Source organism: Erpetoichthys calabaricus, chromosome 1 (assembly GCF_900747795.2).
Source record: "Erpetoichthys calabaricus chromosome 1, fErpCal1.3, whole genome shotgun sequence".
Lineage (NCBI taxonomy): Eukaryota > Metazoa > Chordata > Cladistia > Polypteriformes > Polypteridae > Erpetoichthys > Erpetoichthys calabaricus.
In genome coordinates, this window is record NC_041394.2 from 235,341,538 (window position 1) to 235,364,557 (window position 23,020).

General features: G+C 38.2%; 1 protein-coding gene across 8 annotated transcripts in view; it reads right to left on the reverse strand.

The window, feature by feature from the left end:
- Window positions 1-23,020, reverse strand: part of pot1 (protection of telomeres 1 homolog) — a 120,651-nt gene that overhangs the window by 30,685 nt on the left and 66,946 nt on the right. For all 8 annotated transcript variants that reach the window (XM_051929814.1, XM_028812697.2, XM_051929829.1 and 5 more), the window contains 2 exons: window positions 10,727-11,017; window positions 5,588-5,743 (listed from right to left, as the gene is read on the reverse strand). In XM_051929814.1, coding sequence (XP_051785774.1) covers window positions 5,588-5,743; window positions 10,727-11,017 — 447 coding nt within the window. The remainder of the gene's footprint in view (window positions 1-5,587; window positions 5,744-10,726; window positions 11,018-23,020) is intronic.

Below are 23,020 nucleotides of genomic sequence, written 5' to 3' on the forward strand. Positions count from 1 at the left end.
TTACAAAGTTCGAAAATGGGTACATGATATATAGTCTGCATCAAAACATATTAAAGTATATGCAGTGATCATACAGCTCACAAAGCAAATCTAATAAACAAAAAAACAACTTTAAATTAATTGTTTGCCCACACTTGTTGCAGGTTAAAGTAACAAATGACATCAGAACACACTCATTTTTTTTATTCTTACACTTTATGATTATACTGGAACCCTGCAATTGTCAAATTATCATGAGAAAATTGAGTTCTATCACAGACAGTAAAATTGTATGTATTAATGTGAAAATTACAACATCATTGATATACAATTTGACAACAAAGAAAAATGTGTTTTACATTTGTAAAACTGTGAACATTTTTGTGTGACAAAAGCTAAAAGTTAATTGCCAAAAAACTAAAACTAAATAAATAAATAAAAAAAAAAAAACTAAAATTAGAAAATGATGTTAGAACTAGAAAAACACTAATATATAAATCATGTAAATGTAATTTGAACAGATGCTACTCTGGATAACTTAAAACTCAGATAAAACGAATTTCATACCTTAGTAGCGTTGGATCAGTACTAAAACTTTGACTTTGTGATATAGCATGTACCAGCTTTCGGACCTCAGTTGTTTTTTTTGTTTTTATTTACATTTTACACAGCCTCCCAACTTAAATGGAGTTGTATAAAGCCAACCATCTTACTCCAGCCTCCCAAGTGCACCTCAATATGCACCACCTTTTAATAGCCATGTAGTCCTAATCATGTTGAAGTAATAAATTGTTCCCTATAAAATCTTGATTGTACTGAAGTAATAGTACAGTATTCATTACAAAGCTTTTATCCATTACTGTATTAGAAAAGAAGCATACTACACTTATAGGTTCACCTCATATAATGCGGAGCCTCTGTAAATTGGGACCAAAGATAATCGAGGTGCTACTGTATCTGTATATACATAATGCAAAGTTGACTGACTCATTCACTAACTAACAAAACAAACTGTTTTCCGTACAGTTCATTAAAAAGCTGAAATTTGGCAGGATGGTACATCTAGGTCAGCAGGCATCCGTTAAGAAAGGAAATTTTGATCAATCGATATTTACCCCACTGCCCCCAACCCACAATAGAAAAACAATCAAAAATGCCTCGACAGATTTAATTGAAATTTGGTGATGTCAAAAGGAGGAGGAGAGGTTGGGAGCAGGTATTGATAGCACGTTGCCGCACCCACTGCACAACTAACCTCCTAGATTGGGGCCGAAGTGCAGCAGGTGACACCTTAGCCCCACACTGGAACAGTGTGAGGTTTTTGATGGTTGAAAATCCTGCCACCAACCCCCATGTTTTCCCTGTAAGTTGGAGGACCTGCTTGCAGGACGGATGTAAGTTAATGTCATACCCAGGAGGAAGCAATATCAAGTTAAGGGCCTTGCTCTAGGGCCCACTGGGGTAGAGTCACTTATGGCGTTTACAGGATTCACACCAGCAAACTTTACAATTGCTGGCACAGATCCCTAGCCTCAGAGCCACCACTCTCATAAAAAAAAAAAAAAAATGATCCAACACGTTTTTTAAATTGGCAATAAATTTTTTATTTTTTGGCATTTATTAATAATATCCTAACTTACATACTCTGTGCTTAGAGTGTTTTTTGCAAATAAAGGATTCATCAGAAGTGATTGGCCAGCCTCGCAAATAACACCAGTAACAAACTGAAGACAGCGCGGTGCTCCGGACAGGAAAAAAGAGGCGTGATCACATTGCGAATGGAAAGGGAAAGTTCGGCAAGAAGAATCAAAGCTCAATGGTTAGCAAGTGTTGACTATCAGAACACTTAGATGCATACCTAAAAAAATAATATTGGGCTTAAGTCTTCTGTAATTTTAACATTTCAAAGACCATTCCATTGTTCCAGCTTCATGAGCTAGATTAACCCTTGTGGGGTTATTAGATATGTGGGGCCCATTTAAAATGTTTCGAATACATATCGTGTCCCCCCCAACACATTTACATTTCACTGGTGGTATTAGGTCTGCTAGACCCAGGAGCAATGCAATTGTGGAAACTGTCTGTAAGACAGTAATAACATCACTTTAGATGCATTGTTTCCAGATACCCCAAACCTAATCTCATTACACCAATCATTTACATCACTATCGACCATGAATACACCCATCACCTGCTCCATGCCCTACCAACCTCCAACTAAAACCTTCTCATTCACGTACAATCCCTAATCTTATCAGACTGATCATTCCAATTTCTTTTCAAAATGGAATTGAGGAAGGACACAACAAATAGCTCTACATATGTGGTTGCTTTCCAAAAACAATCCAGTATTGCAAAGAAAATCTCTGCTCAGATGGCCTTAGACATTATTTTAGAAGAGAGAGAAGACAACGTGCATGGAGTGCTCACTTTGGAAAATGAACTATTTTCATATTACAATCATGTTTCTGTCAATTCGGAGTGTGACAGTGAGTTTGAAGAAGAGCAAAGAACTGACTCTCAGACAAGCGGAGGTATATGGATGTCAAAAAAATGATGAAATTGGTATTCTTGTCCATGGAAGGAACCACCATGCCTTGCTGCCAATGTAATAAAGATGCAACCAGAGCGAATATGGATGGCAGTCGCACATTTACAGGATATCATGTCTTTGTCTGAACTTTTTATTCCAGGTACCATCCAGAAAATCATTCTGGAATCCTCTAATTTGGAGGGGAGGCATGTTTTTGGAGAGAGGTGGATGGAAATGGACCAAACCAATTTACATGCATACTTTGGGCTTCTTATACTTGCTGGTGTTTTCAGATCCAATGGAGAGTCCACTGAATCCCTGTGAAAAGCAGAAACTGGCTGAGAAATTTTCTGTGCAACAATGTCTATAAAAGACTTTCTCAATATTTACAGGATTATCTGTTTTGATAACCGAGATACCCAACCAGTTCGATGACAGAAAGAGATGCTTGCTGCAATCAGGTCAGTGTGGGACAAGTGTGTGGAATGCCTTCAGCTGTGCTACAACCCTGGACTCATGTGCAGCTTATGCCATTTCAGGGCCACTGCCCATTCAAGCAGCACATGATGTCTAAACCTGTCAAATATGGAATGAAAATCTGGGCTGCCTGTGACACTGCTTCATCTTATACATCAAATATATACTGGAAAACCTGCTGGAAGAGCCCCAGAGAAAAACCATGGGATGCAGGATGCCCTGGACATGACACAGAGACTCCAGGTTAACAACATCACATGTGACAATTTGCTTTTACTTCACACAAGTTGGGACAGGAACTCATAAACAGAAAGCTGATAATGGTAGGGACAATAAGAAAAAAACAAGCCAGAGCTCCCACCTCAACTGAGGGGTACAAAGAAAAGGCCTGTCAATTCCAGTAAGTTTCTGTTTACAGCTTAAGAAAAGGAAAAAATATGGTACCTATGAGCATGCTGGACAGGGACCAAAAAACCTGTGGCAGGAAGCATCATAAACCACAAATCATTATGGATTACAGTGCTACAAAAGGAGGAGTAGATAACCTGCATAAGTTAGTAAGTGGTTACAGCTACAAAAGAAGAACTCTACGCTGGCCACTTGCAATATTTTTTAATATCTTGGACATCTGTGCTTATAATGCATTTCTCATTTGGATGGTACTAAATCCAAACTGGAATAAAGGAAAGCTCCAGAGAAGAAGACTCTTTATTCAAGAGCTGGGTAAAGAACTTATAAGGGGCGGAGTGGTGGCTCTGAGGCTGTGTGAAGGATCTGTGCTGGTATCCCGAAGGTTGCCGGTTCGAATCCCCGTCAGTGCCAAAAGAGATCCTACTCTGCTGGGCCCTTAAGCAAGGCCCTTAACCTGTAATTGCTCCAGGGGGCGCTGTACAATGGCTGACCCTGCGCTCTGACCCCAAGGGGTATGCGAAAAAAAAAACAAAAAAACTAACAAACACTGTTGTAAGTTACTCTGGATAAGAGCGTCTGCTAAATGATGTAAATGTAAATGTAAGACCTCAAATCTAGTGGAAAAAACACTTTCCAAGGACCCCTGCCTCTGCAGCCATTGTGAATAGGATTCAGGAGGAGGATGCTGGTGCCATAGGACCACCAACTTCAGAACCAGAAGTAAGTGTGAGTGAGCCTGCATTTATACATATATATATATATATATATATATTCAGGCTCAATCACATATATTGTATGTGTGAGGAATACAGACACTTAGAAATGTTGCTGTACTTTTAGAACTAACTAGCATTTTCATCATTCTAGGTTGCTACCAGTCGCTGCAAGAGGAAAGGCTGTGATGTTTAAGGACCCAAGGAGGACAGAAAGACCCAGTTTACATGCTTCAAGTGCAAAAAATACATATCCATGGAACACACTTTTAAAGTCTGTCCTTCATGTGGTGTATAGATGCTATAAATTTGTGTTCATCCAGGCTAATTGTATCATTTCATTATATAACCCTGCATGTCTTTTCAATCAAATCAAATCTTATAACAGGAATTCAACAGCACTTTCATTGAGAAATATGATCTAGCAGAGCTTAGCAGTAAAAATTAAACATATTTACTGACTTTATTGTTGGTAAGTGGAAAAAAGTCAACATCTATTAAGGAGCTTGACATAAACATTATGTTTTTATTATTTTAAAAAACCAAAAACACTGTGGGCGTACCAGACCCATGAATACCAGCTGAGTAACAAAAATACGAATACCACACAAGGGTTAATATGTACTTTGAACTAAGGCACCGGAGCATAGCAGGCAGGACACACACACACACACACACACACACACACACACACAGACACACACACAATCACTGTGTTAATTTAGCTTCTTTGCTTTTTCTATTGTTTTGCTCATTTACAGGGCATGTGCTACATACTCACATTACACTTACTTGGTGCACTAAGTGTTGTGAATGTTTATTCTCTCTTTAATTAAATTCCAGCATTTTTTCTTAAAACTTTTTTTCATGACAAAATATTCAAGATTATACAAACACACCAAACATTCCTCTAAACAGCAACACAATAAATACAGTATGCAGCTTTTATTTTTTAAGGCTTTTAGCAAATTAGAACAACTTTAAGAATAATAAAGGACATTTTCTTTACTAATATGTGATACAATGTGTATATCATGCAGAATTTTGTAGCTTTAGTTATCAGTTTATGAGGCAAGGTCATTGTGCCCATTCATTTCTTTCCATTTGTTTTTAGTATGGCTTCTTTCATGACATTGGGAATATACAAATATATTTGTTTTGTAAGCAAAATCTATTTAATGACATATTTTGCAACACATGTCCACAAACAAAAAAAAAATGATTTCAAGCTCTTTACATATATATTATACATAAAACAAAAATATTTCACAGTATCACCAATATGTTCATATAAAAGACAGTAAATACTAATGTAGGCAAGAGAAATAAATAGAAGGCAAGGATGACATTTCAAGTTTTTTCTGACTTGCAGTACTAACTACATAACCCTATCATACTGGGCAAGTACATTTTTGGGGTATATTCAAAACAAAATTAAAACAAAGTTATAGTTCACTGAAATTAAAATAATTACCTTTAAGCACTTAGCTACCTCAGTATGGTTATCATAAGCCATAATGTCAACAGAAATATTCTGAAGTTCAAATATGAGAGCAGGATTTCCTTCAAGAACCTCACCATCAACCTGCACTTTATGAATTGGATACAAGCACTTAGTTCCATCCCATACCTGAGGAGATGCAGAAAAAGAAAATTATGAATCAAGTTATTTCAAATAATGAGGATGACAGAAGGACAGGACAAGAACAGGCCAGTAATGGAGGACACTGTAAAAAGTCACATGATTAGCTGGTTAGCATGACAGCGGACCAGATGATCACCTGAAGACAGTTGACCAGAGATAATTGAATTAACGACAAGTTTATGTGCTGTCTGAAACTACACATCAAGCACTAACAGTCTGTATAGTTTACAAAGCCACATTTCATTTGCTTTTGTTAGTGGCACTAGTTATAGTATTTAAAAATTAAAACTTGCTTTAAATAACACATGATAAATAAATTTGTAACTTTTTTCACACATTTTCTGGTACATTTTTTTGCAGCCTGAGGTCATAGGTATAAAAGGTAGTCCAACAAATGAGAGCTATAGCAGATATATTTCTGGGCACTTTGGTCAAGACCACATAATAAAGAATATAATTGGGATAGGGTCACCCTAGGACCCAACAACAATAAAACACCTCATAATACACATTTCAAGAAACTTGAATTATGATTCTACTCATTTGATTATGAAACAGATTACTGCAGTCTTCAACAGCAAGTTCTGTCATCTCATACCCAATAGGTCAGACTCCATTTAATGGGAAGCCTTAACATTTACTTATCCTCAGCTGTTCTAGTAATAGTATAGAAAAAGTCATAGAACTAATAACTAAAGTACATTTGGCTATATTTAAGCCACAGGACATAAATATGATTTCTTGGCATGAGGACTTTTTATATTATCTGATACTGTTTCCGTAACTTTTCAATTTTACTGTGTTTTTTCACTTCAGAAGATTAGTTTTTCAGTTTGGAACCTGCAAAACTGCACTATTAGTTGTGCTGAGATAATCATTTTGCATGTAAACAGTATGCTGTTTCAATCTAAATCACCTCTCTCAAGATGCACCAGTTGACTCCTCTGGAATTGAAAAAAACATTGATGCACCAAAGGGTGCGAATCTGGTAAGACTATTAAAAAAAGAAAAAGATGAAGATGATGATCTAAGTTCAGTTTAGAAACTTCACCAACAATATGTCCACCCTGGCTCAGACAACAGGACGCATAATTGGCATTACGTTTTTATTAGAGCTGTTGGTGAAATTGTTTGATTTTATGTACCATATTATACTCACCATAGTGTTCATTGGATAAAATTAGGAGTGGGCGGTATGACCAAAATTCTATATCACAGTATTTTACTAAATTATCCCAGGTTTCACGGTATTGGATGGTATTTTTTTCCCCATGCATGAGTGGATGTTAACCACATTTTCCACTGCAATTACTGCAGTAGACTGGCTAAGAATAACCTATTCCACTGTTATGAGAATTGTACATTGTACAAAAAAACATTTTAATGTGCACACAAGTATTAATACAGGTTTGCATGGCCCCATTAAGTGATAGTTTTCAAGGGGGTGACACTAATGAAGAGAAGGAATCACATTGCATGACAGTTGCAGTTAAAATATAGAACCTTTTTATTGAATAAATTTTGCAAAAACTTAAACTATGATTTTGACAACATATTTTCAACCATCCAAAGAGGCATTTAGACTTAGTAAAATATCCAAAGGTGCTTGTCAAAAGTTGTATTGCACTGAACATGTCTTAGAAAAGTAATAAATAGTAAATATTTTTTGTGAACCAACTACACTTTGTTAATGTTAACCATCTCTGTCCACTGACACGTTAAAGTGACTTTTTCAACAACTTTACCATCAATAAACTGCATAATATTTAAACTAATAAATAATAACAATAAAATAAATAGTAGTATTATTACTGATAGCTGCACTATGACTTCAAGACTTCAAGCCCAGGTGCATTACACAGTATTCACCAAATTAAAATAAAATAAAATAAAACAAGTGCAACTTTGTGATGACATCCTTACCAACTGTACCATCATTTAGGCAAACTGCATTAATATGGACCTTGCTTCAAGCTAAGCTATATACATAAATAAAATAACTGCAACTTGCATTTACTGTATAATGCTATTTGTGGTATAGCCCTACAGAAGTGCATTAGGGCCACGGTGAAGAAAAAAAAAATACAGTAAAGAGGGAAGAAAAAAACAAACTACCGGTATATGTCAAGAATAAAGTCGACATGCTGACTTTATTCTCAACATTTCCACTTTAATTTTGACGCTTATGTCAAGATTAAAGTCGACATTTCCTCTTTATTTTCATAGTTTACTTCATAATTAAAGTAGAATGTCATAAACTAAACTTCATCCTAAAATCAATGTTTAATTTACTCGATTTTCTCAAACCCCGTCATAAGTTAATGCAGCACATTAAATGCTTTGTGTTGTGTTCCCCGACCCAGTTGTTAATCACTATGCTTCTTAAACTGACTTCCTCCACACTAAGAGGAGGCAGCAATCGCCGCACAGAATCCATTCATTTCATGGTATTCCTGCTCTCTAAAAATTTAGAATGCTAAGATAAATACTTGATATCATTTTCATGATGAAATGCATTAAAGCAGATATTAAACAAGCACGGTAGTGAGGCGGTAGTGCTGCTCCCTGGCAGTAAGGGGTCCCCAGGTGTACGTTCAGTGTAGAGACCTTTATGGCAGGTGTGACAAGGCTCCAAAAAACTGGATGTATGAATGGGTATCGCACAGGTTTAACTTACATATTGTGTAAATGTTGGGTTTGTGATCTGGTGGTCGGAGACACGAACACAGAATTCAATGCATGTTCTTCTGAGCGGACTTTCTTTATTGCACGTGTGCTGTCTGCCTGATGTACCAAAACCCCAGTTCCTATCCTTCCTTTTACTTTCTCCACATAACCAATCACCACACGATAAATGTCTTTGTGAAATTGAAACTAGTTATAAACTTAGCCCACGGAGTGCTCAGAACTTTAAAAATATCTTCGCAATACATGTTTAATTATGCCATCTATTCAGGGTTGCGCCCATCCCAGCAAACACTGTGTGCAAGGCAGGAGAAAATCCTGAACGAGTCGCCAGCACATCGCAGGGTGAATACGAGCAACACATACACTAGCAGGGTCAATATAGCATAACAAAATCCCACATCCTACATGACTTTGAAAGGAAACTGAAGCACGCCGAGTAAACCCACCAGAAACAAATGCAAATTCAAAGCAGGGAACACACAGGACCCCTTTGCTGCGAGGCAGCAGTGTAACCTCCATGATTAATACATGCTTTAATGCATTTCATCATGAAAATGATATCAAGTATTTATCTTAGCATTCTAAATGTTCTGAGAGCAGGAATATCATGAAGTGAATGTATTCTGTGCGGCAATCGCTGCGGGTGCCTCCTCAGTACAAGAGGAAGTCAGTTTAAGAAGCACGTACTCGATTTAACATGGCTCGGGGAACACTTAACACAAAGCATTTAATGTGCTATATAACTTATGACAGGGTTTGAGAAAATCTAGTATATTAAATATTCATTTTACGATGTTCTACTTTAATGGCAAATTACGAGAATAAAGTCAAAATGTCGACTTTAATCTTGACATAAACGGCGAGAATAAAGTACAAATGTCGTCACACTATTACACAGTACCCAGGTACATTACACAGTATTGAAAACAAATAAAACAAGTACAACTTGGCTTGCAGTATTATCCAGTAGTACAGAAACAGTATTTACACATTTGAACATAATGGTCCACAGCTGACCTTTTAAAACCAAAGAATCTCCAGATAACGGACGCGACTCCTTTTTTTCGGCAAAAGTTATTTTGTGTCATCATGCTCAACTTTATCGTCTGCTACAGATTCAGTTTCAGTTTCGGAATGTTCTCTGTCCATTTTCAGAGTGCAATACCTACACTACCACTACCTATTTAGCGGTGTAGCAGTGAAAAAGAGCCCCCGTGCAACACCGCTGTGATTAGCGGTGTAGCAGTGAAAAAGGTCCCCACGTGAACAGTTTCCCGCTGCGTCACGTTCCGAACGTTGTTTAGGCAATTTAAACCGGTGTTGCGGTATAACAAAAATCCATATCATAACAAAAATAAAAAACGGTTTTCGGTAAGAACCGGTATACCGCCCAGCACTAGATAAAATGTTTGAATTTTTATTGTTCAGTTATAAATTGTGTGCTCTGTGGCTGTGCACAATTTGTAACATTTACTTCACATGTCCAATAATGTGCAGTACTGTGACTTTTTACATATGCAGAGTGCTGGCTCTGAGGCTAGGGATTTTCAATTGCCGGTTCGAATCCTGTAAAATGCCAGAAGTGACTCTACTCCATTGGGCCCTTCAGCAAGGCCCTTAACCTGCAATTGCTCCGTCCTGGGTATGACGTTAATCTGCATGCAGCCCTGCAAGCAGTTCCTCCAATTTGCAGGGAAAACTCAGGGGTTGGTGGCAGGATTGGCACTCCAGCCACTGTAAAAAACCTGGTGCTAAGGGGCTCAGCTTCACTCGGATCTCAATCTGGGTGGTTTGTCATGTGGTGGGTGTGGCAACATGCTGTAATCAGCACATGCTGCCAACCCTCTTCTAAATTTATAAGGTCTGATTCCTTTATGCTTTATAATTTGATTACTGAATAGAAAAGAAATTTGTACCAATGGAACCCAGCAATTCTCAAAAATAACTTGCAACTGGTACATATCTCTAAGCAGCTCAAACCTTAAAACAACACAGCAAACAGTAAAATGTTAAGAGTCATCACTAGCAATGAACTTAATGTATACGCAAAACAGGATAATTATTACTTGTGCAAAATACATTTTAATATAACAATATAAGAATAACAGTCTATGACCCAAAAAAGTGCATTTTTATGAAATTTTAAATTAAAAAAAAACACAAAATGATTTAAAAAGTAAACAGCTTATGAATGAATTGAGAAAAACTGGAATCAGCAAAAAAATTATAAATCAAACTTTATAAAAAGAAAAATGGAAAATAAATCCTATATTTAAATACCTTTAACAATGTGGAGGACCTGTCCATTTCTGCTTTTGCAACAAGCTGGCATATTAAGTCAAAAAATTGCTGTGGTTGAACCTCTGAGAGTTTAAGTGTTGGCTCTAAGATGAGAGACTGTTCCATGGTCCACTGACGCAACTGCTCAACAATTCTTCTGTCCTCATCTGAAAAGTGGTATGACTTGCTTGATGTCCGTGGACTTACTGGGCTACCCATTCGACCATCAAATGTCAACGCTGAAAATCCCACATTTGTTATCCCTCTCAATTCTCCTTGGAATTGCTGTATCTGCAGGCATGAAAGCAAGTGAAGAGTGCACTGTGTTAGTACTTGAGGAAATAGACAAAGCTAGAAGCTCTGTTTTAGATAGAAATTGATACCTTTTAAATCAAGATACCATTAAATTGATTTAAAAATATAGCCAATACATTACTTTTGTTTCTAATGGCTATAACTACTTGAAATTACTGATTTTAAATTCATCATTCACATATGACTGCAAAGCCCTATTGCCAGCAGCCATTCTTTCAGTGTACTAATGGTAAACTCCTTTAGCTTATCCTTAGTCATGTATAAATATGAATTGTTTATTAGAGAAACCTTTGTAATTGCATTAGCACTGTTGCAACCTGCTATTCTGTTCACTTGGATTGCAAGATACTGGAATTCCTAAAGTTCAGTTCTGAAACAACTTTCTCAAGGAACATGCCAGTCTATTATGTTTATTTTTTTTTTTTTTTTTTTTTGCAGAATGAAAGTGATTCCATGCAAACAATTGTCAAGAAACTGAAGATTTCATATATAGTTGTCTATTACCGTCTTGAGAAAACAGGGCAAACTGGATCGTACCAGGATGGAAAAAGAAGGGTAAGGCCCAAATGCAGAACTGTATAAGACAATAAGTACATTTGCGTCTGTAGTCTGAATAATAAATGCCACACAGGTCCTCAGTTGGTTTCCTCCTGAAATACATGGCAAATACCAGTGTCATCTGCGACATTTGGGTGTGTCCAGACTTTTGACTGGCTGTGTAGGCTTGGAAACAGACACCCTCTGCAAATGTTTTCTATTCCAAATTAATTGTCTTTTTTTAAAATTTTCCAGGATGTAACATGTTATTTTTCCTTCTTAGCGTTAATTGACATCCCATGCTATCCAAGTCAATGGTTTTCAAACTATGGGCTGTTGCCCTGACTAGGCTGATATTATTAAAAAAATCAACTCCAATTTTAAAGGTTATCTTTAGATAGTTTCTTTTTTAAATATGCATATAGATAACTGAAAACCTTCTTTAGCTGCTACATAAAAGTAATCAGAAACCATAAAAAAGGGTTAAAAAGTAGGAATTAAATGGGCCATTGATTATACTGCGGATGAAACTGAGTCTCTGTGCTCAGTTGTGGTTCAATTCCATCATATTGTTTCACAGGACTCTTCCTGCGAGACTCTCACTCTTCTCTTTCTACCCTCGTTATCCTCTTCCATTTCCATTGCACACAGCAAATTGCAGGCTTACACCATTCACGAAGACTGATAAGAGTTTTGCAGAAGTGAGTGTCACAGGTAGGTACAATCATCCTCACACCTGCTAAACCCAAAATTCCTACACGAGATGGCTACACAGCATGTCTGTCTGTCTGTCTGTCTCTCTCTCTCTCTTATGGCTGGTCCACCAGTGTTACAAGATTTTCAGTTTTGGTGAACTTGGTTACCATCATTTTTAAAATAGTTTTAGAATTTGGCAGACTAAGGCTAAGTTATATACAATGAAGAACGGTGGTTTTTAACAATTACTAATAATAAAATACACAAATCAAACATTGCATTTTATTATTATTATTATTATTAAACAATGGAAAGCTATTGTTTCAGACAGAGTTGCCAATGTTTGGTATCCTTCATCCTTCCTTTAAAAATAAAGGAATAGGCCAAAGTTAGAACAACAGCCGTAGTCTAAAGTTATCAAAACTGGAACTCCACCCTAACAATAATTTGTATCTATACTAATAAAAGGCAAAGCCCTCACTCACTCACTTACTCTTCACTAATTCTCCAACTTCCTGTGTAGGTGGAAGGCTGAAATTTGGCAGGCTCATTCCTTACAGCTTACTTACAAAAGTTAGGCAGGTTTCATTTCGAAATTCAAAGCGTAACGGTCATAACTGGAACCTCTTTTTTGTCCATATACAGTAATGGACTGCAGCTCGCTGGCCGTGGGAGGCGGGGTTGCGGGGGTTGCGTATCGCGTCATCACGCCTCCCACGTAATCACGTGAACTGACTGCGAAGGAGAAAGGATGGCCTTATATGGCTTTCGTTTATAAAACAGCGGACAGGCTGTGTAAAGGCAGCTTCACAAAAAAACAGATCCTTAACAAATTGTTATTGGTATATTTTCCCTCAATTTAAAAAGGTTTTCTTTTCTTCTTAATTAAAATTTAAAAGAAATACTTCACCGCTGCGAAGCCCCTCTAGCGCTGACGTCCGAGGTTCGATTCCTGTAAGGGAGTGCAGTGAGTGTGTACGCCTGATGAGCCAAGAATTAGGGCGAAACACGTGTCGTGTACTCTTTGCATTATTTGACAGTAAACTATTTTCAACCATTCTATGATCTGCTTCTCACAACTGAAGGCACTGTGGCTGATGTTAGCTGACTTGCTGGCGAACCATAAGCGTTACCTGGTAGGTAACCACCCATACAATCAAATTGTGACTCAGACTACAAATGCCGTGAATGTAATTACCCCGATCTACATGCTGTCAAATAAACGAACCACACGCCGTGGCGCAATGTTAGGGGCTTTGCCTCTAGCGCTGATGTCTGAGGTTCGATTCCCGTAAGCGAGTGCAGTGAGTGTGTACGCCTGATAAGCCAAGAATTAGGGCGAAACACGTGTCGCGTACTCTTTGCATTATTTGCCAGTAAACTATTTTCAACCATTCTATGATCTGCTTCTCACAACTGAAGGCACCGTGGCTGATGTTAGCTGACTTGCTGGCCAACCATAAGCGTTACCTGGTAGGTAACCACCCATACAATCAGATTGTGATTCAGACTACGAATGCCGTGAATGTAATTACCCCGATCTACATGCTAGAGAAAACCTCAATGAAGAAGAAACAGTGTGTAAGCATACATATTAACACATGTGCAATTAAACGTGTGCATTTACGGGGTGATTTCTCAGGCTTAAAAGCTCGCCTTTTATTAAAAGGGTAAATGCAAACTGTTTTCATTCTGAAGGGCACAAACCACATTGGATTTCAGCCGTTAAACGCGCAAAAATGTCGGTACACCAGATAAATAAGCGCAACATATTATCAGTTGTATTGTATGCTTACAATACATATAGAAATGTGTTAATCGTTAACTAATAGTATGGGATGGTGTTTTTCGACTCAGCTACAAATGCCGATGGAGACCAGAACTGCTTTGGAAAAATTTGAACGCCTTGGGGCCGATCTGGAAGAAGGTAGCGCAGCGCCTTGATTTAAACGAGTCCATGTCTTGGTGGGTTTGCGTAGCTTATTGTCAATATCTTTACACCTGTTTTTAAGACTTATTGACTGAAACGGGCTTTTACGAAAAAAGTTAGGGCTTTGCTACAGGATACACCCTCCACAAGTTAAGGAAGTAAAAATAAAGGTATATATTTCTGTTTTATTTAAACCTTTTAAGTTCGTATGCATAGCCCCATTTGGCTGTTTTAGTTTTTTTTTTTTTTTTCTTCAGTAATATTTAATCTCCTTAACACTAGAATTACCAGAGCCTACGAAAAAACTCGTATATCCGGCTCACCTTAAATCGCTTCTTAAATCCGTTCACACCTCTCCGCCAGCATCCTTTGTCCTCTAAATGTGCTGATAAAAGACAAGATGCCAGCAGCCGGCTATTCCATCCCCCCACCGACTTAGAACGTGAGCAAAGTTTTCCCAGCTCACGCCTTGATTGATTATGTGGGAGTGAAGTGGAGTTTTACAGTGGAAATAAGACATCATTATTCTAAAGTAATCTGTGTAAACACATTGTTAAAACAGAAACTTTTTCATATTTTAGTAATAAATGTTACAAAATGTAGTAGGCATTAACTATAGAATGTGTAAAGCCCGAGTTCCAAATATCAAATAAACACTTTCACAAAAGCTTCAAAGACAATACAACAGTCTCTGTGGCGTAGCGTGTTAAGATTTGCCACTTAGAGCACAACAGCTATGCTGCCTCTCAGACCCGAGTTCGATTCCCCGCTAGGAATGAAATGTTGCTTTTTTTTTCTTTTTAACCTCAAACGGACATAAAATTTATAAATTGGTATGCACTGTCAGTTAATGAGATCGTTATATTTTCATGAGGGATGCTCCTTTTAAAATATTTTTTTTAACAATTGAGACTGCAATTAACAGGAACAACTGTCCTTATAACTGTTATTTTTAAGATCCATAACACACAGACAGACGAGCACTGCGTAATAGGGAGACAGACAGGCAGAGATATATAAATAAACAGGGAAGGCACATGTACTGAAAGAAAAAAAAGATCAACGTGCGTTGTTCCTGTAGCACTGAATGAGCTCACCCGCTCTAACATCACCCCTCCCCCCATCTGACTCTCTAAGTAACAACAACGCACGGTGATCTTTTTTCTTCTTTCAGTACATGTGCCTTCCCTGTTTATTTATGTATCTCTGCCTGTCTGTCTCCCTATTACGCAGTGCTCGTCTGTCTGTGTGTTATGGATCTTAAAAATAACAGTTATAAGGACAGTTGTTCCTGTTAATTGCAGTCTCAATTGTTAAAAAAATATTTTAAAAGGAGCATCCCACACGAAAATATAACGATCTCATTAACTGACAGTGCATACCAATTTATAAATTTTATGTCCGTTTGAGGTTAAAAAGAAAAGAAAAAAAAAAGCAACATTTTATCCCTAGCGGGGAATCGAACTCAGGTCTGAGAGGCGGCATAGCTGTTGTGCTCTAAGAGGCAAATCTTAACGCGCTACACCACAGAGGCTGTTGTATTACCCTTGAAGCTTTTGTGAAAGTGTTTATTTGATCTTTGGAACTCGGGCTTTACACATTCTATAGTTTATGCCTACTACATTTTGTAACATTTATTACTAAAATATGACAAAGTTTCTGTTTTAACAATGTGTTTACACAGATTACTTTAGAATAATGATGTCTTATTTCCACTGTAAAACTCCACTTCACTCCCACATAATCAATCAAGGCGTGAGCTGGGAAAACTTTGCTCACGTTCTAAGTCGGTGGGGGGATGGAATAGCCGGCTGCTGGCATCTTGTCTTTTATCAGCACATTTAGAGGACAAAGGATGCTGGCGGAGAGGTGTGAACGGATTTAAGAAGCGATTTAAGGTGGGCCGGATATACGAGTTTTTTCGTAGGCTCTGGTAATTCTAGTGTTAAAGAAAAACAACATATGCATTTTACTTTTTTTGTATCTCTTTAGTAATATTTTTGTGTAAAAGGATAACCAGTATTTAAACCTTTTATGTTACTTTATAAAGTTATTTTACACAATGTTGAAAAATTAATAAGAAAGCTACATATTTTGGCAGCTGCTGCTTTAATTTTCAATGAAATGAAGAAAGCTCTCCAAGAGAAAACCTCAATGAAGAAGAAACAGTTTGCACTATCTAAAAAGGAGAAACCCTCATTTATAAAGGATTGCTGCAGATGACTTAACTGAAAATAAATGAATAGTTCCTATGTGTATAATACATATTTATCTGTTTGACTTATGCCTTTATTCCAGCAACTTGAAACATCTGAGGTACAATTTGTTACATTACTTTTGTTTTTTGCAGCACAGCCAGGTGAAGTGACTTCCTCAGGGTCACACAATAGTGTCAGTACCAGGATTTGAACTGACAAGCTCCGGGTTTGCTGAAATATTACTGAAGAAAGAAAAAAAATGAAAACGGGCAAATGGGGCTATGCATACAAATGTCCATCCATCCATTATCCAACCCGCTATATCCTAAATACAGGAGCCAATCCCTGCCAACACAGGGCACAAGGCAGGAAACAAACCCCGGGCAAGGTGCCAGCCCACCGCAGGGCGCACACACCCACACACACCCACACACCAGGAACAATTTAGAATCGCCAATGCACCTAACCTGCATGTCTTTGGACTGTGGGAGGAAACCGGAGTACCCGGAGGAAACCCAGACAGACATGGGAAGAAGATTCAAACTCCACGCAGGGAAGCGAACCCGGGTCTCCTAACTGTCACCTTTCACTGCGCCACCATGCCGCCCGCATACAAACTTAAAAGGTTTAAATAAAACATAAATACAGTATATACCTTTATTTTTACTTCCTTAACTTGTGGAGGGTGTATCCTGTAGCAAAGCCCTAACTTTTTTCATGAAAGCCCCTTTCAGTCAATAAGCCTTAAAAACAGGTGTAAAGCTAAACTTGCAGCACCGCTATTCAATTACACTTGCCTAACGCCTCTCCTAAGGGGAGATACTGTGGGATCTGGGCATCAGTCAAAGCACCAATCACAGGCCCGATTAGAAAGCGGGAAGCTGTGATTTGTCGTCTCCCTCCCATGTAACAATCACAGCCCGTGTTACAACGCACTATGTATGTATATGTATGTGTATATGTATATATGTATATGTATGTGTGTATATGTTGATGTGTATATATATATATATATATATATATATATATATATATATATATATATATATATATATATATATATATATATATGTATGTATGTATATGTAGATATGTATGTATATGTAGATATGTATATATATGTATATATGTATGTATATGTATATATATGTTTACATAACCTCTTTAACACACTACTTCTCTGCTGCAAAGTGCGGGTATTTTGCTAGTATACATATATAATGCAAAGCAGACTGACTCATTCACTCACTCATCATCAAAAACACAATTTCCTGTTTGGTTACAAATACGAAATTTGGCACAATGGTGCATCTAGAGAACTACGTATCTGCCAATAAAGGACATTTTGATATAACAAAATTTAGGGGTAATCTCCCCACAATAGAAAAACTAAACACCCCAAAATCTCAAAAATGCCTTGATGGGTTTGATTGAAATTTGGTGATATTATAGAAAAAAGGTAGACTATGCGACACATGTTCTTTACTTGATGATAAATTTTTTGTCAATATTTATTAATTTTATGATAGCTTACATGCTCTGTGCTGCATTAAGAGTGTGCTTTATGCAAATGAAGGAAACATCAGAAGTGGCTGATGGGTCATGCGAGTAGAACCAGTAACCAAAAATAGGGTGGACACATGGGGGGTCTGATGGCTGTGGGGAGGAAGGGCTTCCTGTGACGTTCAGTGGTGCACTTGATGCTAGTCAGTCTACTGCTGAAAACGCTCCTCTGTCTAACCACAACACTATGAAGTGGGTGATTAGAATTTTCAATAATAGACCGAAGCCTAGACAACATTCTTTGATCTGCCACAGTTTCCAAGCTGTCCAGTTTCTCTCCTACCACAGAGGCAGCCTTCTGAATTAGTTTGTTTAGTCTACTGATGTCTGCCACTTTCATGCGCCCCCCCCCCCCACCCCCAGCATGCCACAGCGAAGAAAATGGCACTAGCCACCACACTGTTATAGAACATCCGCAGCATAGTGTTGCTGACACTAAAAGATCTGAGCTTGCGTAGGAAATACAGTCTACTTTGACCCTTCTTGTATATGGTAAGCGAGTTCCTGGACCAGTCTAGCTTATTGCTCATATGCACTTAGATATTTGTACTCCTCAGCGATCTCCACGTCCACACCCCTAATAGACAGAGGAGTGGCTGGAGATTGCGATCTTCTTAAATCAACTACCAGTTCTTTAGTTTTACTGGTGTTGATCTGCAGTTGATTCAGCTCACACCAGTCAACAAACCTGTCCACTACCTTCCTGTATTCCATCTCATCTCCATGTCTGATAATACCAACTATTGCAGAATCATCAGCGAATTTCTGCAGATGGCAGCCCTCTGTGTTGTAACTAAAATCTGTAGTGTATAGGGTGAAGAGGAATGGTGACAGAACTGTCCCTTGTGGAGCACCAGTGCTACACAGCACATTGTCAGACACAGAGCCCTGTAGCCGCACAAACTGTGACTTTCCCATCAGATAGTCCATGATCCATGAAACTAAGGGAGCACCCACTTGCATTTACTTCCCAGTCTGGCTGGCTGGATGGTGTTAAAGGCACATGAGAAATCGAAGAACATAATCCTGAGAGTTCCTCCTGGCTTGTCTTGGTGACTGTAGGCACGGTGCAGCAGGTTGATGATTGCATCTTCGACTCCAATCCTCGCCTGTTAGGCAAACTGGAGAGGGTCTAGTGCTGACTTAACCTGGGGGTGAAGTATTTCCAGGACTAGTCTCTCAAAGACTTTCATGATGTGTGTGGTGAGCGCCACTGGCCTGTAGTCAGAAGGGGCACTAGGATGTGCCTTCTTTGGAACAGGAACCAGACAAGATGTTTTCCATAGCACTGGCACTTTTTTAATACTCAGGCTTAAGTTGAAAATCCTTAGTAGTACACCACAGAGCTGTGAGGTGCAGACTTTAAGCACACTTGGGCTGATGCCATCAGGGCCTGCTGCCTTGTCAGAACGAAGTCTGCGTAATTCTCTCACGACTAGGCCTTCTGTAAAGGTGGTGGATGGTCTAGTTGTGTCAGTGTTGTGGATAGAACAGGGGGCGGAGTAGGGTTCAGCTGGTAAGGAGGTAGAAGGAGATAGTAATTCACCGCACTCTTTCCCCTGTAATGAGTGGTGGGAGAGGGAAAAGTTAGCAGGTTGAGGTATTGATGGTGGTGTCCAGGGATACATTGTCAGTCACAGAGGTGGCTGTTACGTATTTCAAAATGTTACAATTTCTGGAGGTGCTATGCCAAGAAAATAAGGTTGAAAACCACTGGCCTATGTATTTTTAATCATATACTGTATGGGTCAATAGTCTGGTGTAGTAGAGTATTTCCTTTAATATTAATAGATCTACTATTATACTAAATAATTAAGCAGCAAAATATGTGGTAAATTGCAATCCATAAATGAAGAATTTATATTCATGAATGAAACAGAATGTAAAGCATTAATTACTGCTATTTATTGGAAAACAGATGGCATCAAAACAGACCTCTAAATATAGATGAAGACAACATGGCTGTGTGACGTCATTCAGTAAGTTCTGCGATTCTTATGTAATACCTTACCATGGGCAACTATATCATATACAAAGGATATATATGAAATGGCACAAGTGTTCACCGTTTGAGGAGCTAAAAAGTTTGCAGCAGTCACAATCCCATGGAACTACTGGACATTGCTGAACTACTTTGAGTAAACATGATTAATAGAGTGAAATTTTGCAATTAATCGCAATTTGAAAATTCATCCATCCATCCATTGTCTCCAGCTTATCCGAGGTCGGGTCGCGGGGGCAGCAGCTTGAGCAGAGATGCCCAGACTTCCCTCTCCCCGGCCACTTCTTCTTATGGGGGGAGGGGTGATGTTAGAGGCCTGAGCTTATTCAGTGCAGCAGGGACAACGCACATGTTGATCTTTTTTTCTTTCAGTACACGTGGCTTCCCTGTTTATTTATATATCTAGTGACTTCTCTGCCTGTCTGTCTCTCTATTACGCAGTGCTCTGTCTGTCTGTGTGTTATGGATCTTAAAAATAAGTTATAAGGACAGTTGTTCCTGTTAATTGCAGTCTCAATTGTTAAAAAAATATTTTAAAAGGAGCATCCCACATGAAAATATAACGATCTCAGTAACTGACAGTGCATACCAATGTATAAATTTTATGTCCGTTTGAGGTTTAAAAGAAAAGAAAAAAAAGCAACACTTCATCCCCAGCGGGGAATCGAACTCAGGTCTGTGAGGCAAGGAAAAGCTGCTCTGCGCTAAGAGGCAAACCTTAGCGCGCTACGCCACAGAAGCTGTTGAATCATTCTTGAAGCTTTTGTGAAAGTGTTTATTTGATCTTTGGAACTCGGGCTTTACATATTCTATAGTTTATGCCTACTACATTTTGTAACATTTATTACTAAAATATGAAAAAGTTTCTGTTTTAACAATGTGTTTACACAGATTACTTTAGAAACGGAACACGCATTTCATGCGTGTCTTCCAAATAACGATCTATCATTTCCACTGTAAAACTGCACTTCACTCCCAGGTAAACAATCAAGGCGTGAGCTGGGAAAAGTTCGCTCACGTTCTAAGTTGGTGGGGGGATGGAATAGCCGGCTGCTGGCAGCTTGTCTTTTATCAGCACATTTAGAGGACAAAGGATGCTGGCGGGGAGGTGTGAACGGATTTAAGAAGCGAATTAAGGTGGGCCGGATATACGAGTTTTTTCGTAGGCTCTGGTAATTCTAGTGTTAACTGCTCCTGGTAGAACTGTTTGTACTTATAAGTACAATCACCACACTGTAAACATGCACTACAGTTATAATATTGCACAACCTGAGTCACTTTATAAAGTGAGTTTTACATATGACGACGACTGGCTTCTAAGTCGATTTAGATTTCCAAGTGCTATCTTCTTGGAGCTCGATATCATTTTTAAGATGAAATGCAGTAAAGCATGTTTATTACATTATACAGATAAGTTTTAAACTTCATTAAAATAATAAATATTGTTAATAATTAAACATGTGAGGACATGGTGGCGCAGCGCTAGCAACCAGCTGGCATCCCGTTAAAGGATTGTTCCTGCCTCGCGCTGTATGCTTTCTGGGATTGGCGTGACCCTAGATGGACAGATGGATAGAATAATTAAACATGTACTACGAAGATATTTCAATGTTTCTTAAAAGTTTTGAAGAATCAGCGTTTTAAGCTTACAGATGGCTTGGCATCTATTACAGATCAGATCGTGTGGCGATTGGTTACTTGGAGAAAGAAAAGGAAGGATAGGAATAGGAGGTTAGTTTGAGAGAGACAGTACTGCTGCAGTAAATTATTTCATCGAAGGTTGCGCATGGCGCAGCAAGCATCTTGTGGGAGGCAGGAACAATCTCTAGACAGGGCGCCAGCTCATCGCTAATACTGCGCCACCGTGTCCCCATGTTTAATACATGCTTTAATTACTATCATTATGAAAATTATATTAAATATACATCTTAATATTTAAATTGTTCAGAGAGCTGTAATATCATGAATGTAATGTATTCTGTGTCCTGTTGGCGGAAGAGAAAGCCCATTTAAGAAGCACATAATGATTCACACACATACAGCACATAAAAGAACACATAGAAAGAAGCATTTAACATGCTATTTTACTTACGATGGGATCTGAGAAACTAGTAAATTAAATGATTTTAAGATGAAGTTTATGACGTTTTACTTTCATGACAAAATAAAGTACCTGATTAAAGTGGAAATTTCGAGATTAAAGTTGACATTTGGACATTTTTTCCAACTGTGTTCCTATTTTGTTTTTCTTTTCTCTGTACCCTAATACGCTTCCAGATGACACTCAGACGGTGGGCTACGACTCACCTTTTCATGGCAACTTTGATATCTGACAACTTCTTATTTATTTCGGACACTTTGCGACTTTCTGAACTTGAACTTTCGAGTTTCTCTGCCACTCGATCAACTTCCTTTTGTTGTTTATATCACTGCTTAAACCAACAAATAGTACATTTTTCCTTGCCTCCACCTGGTATTCTTCTATTTCCCCCATGCTTTTACCATTGTCTTTTCACAGAACGCTGCGCTTAAGGGGCTAATTATATTGATTTGCATATTCAAAGAGGCATAATTCTGGGAGGAGTTGGGGAGTGGCGGCAGGCGCGTGCACGTGCGTTACTTTTCACAGTGACCAGGATTTATGTAGCGGAAGAACGTGGAAGTTGGCGTACGTACAGATTTATACATCTGGATTATGCGCATTTCTGCTTTTGTCTGTACGCCATGTTTTAATGTGAATTCTACGCACAGTATTATGCACGAGGCCCCTGGTGATTTGTTTGATTGCAACTTATTTGCAGTAGTCCCTCTATATAATTTCCAAATCACTCTGTATCCTCCATAGTAGTTCCCTTTAACGCTGCAATGTTATTGAAGATCTCAGAAAAATGTAAGTTTATAGAGTATCTGTTATTTATTGTCCATATTTTTAATTCTCCTTAACTATTCCTGATGTGCATCACCTCCTCTTTCACTGTTCTTTTACTACTAAAATACTGAAAGAATCTCTTTATGTCATGTTTCACATTATTTGCTATATTCCTATCTAGATG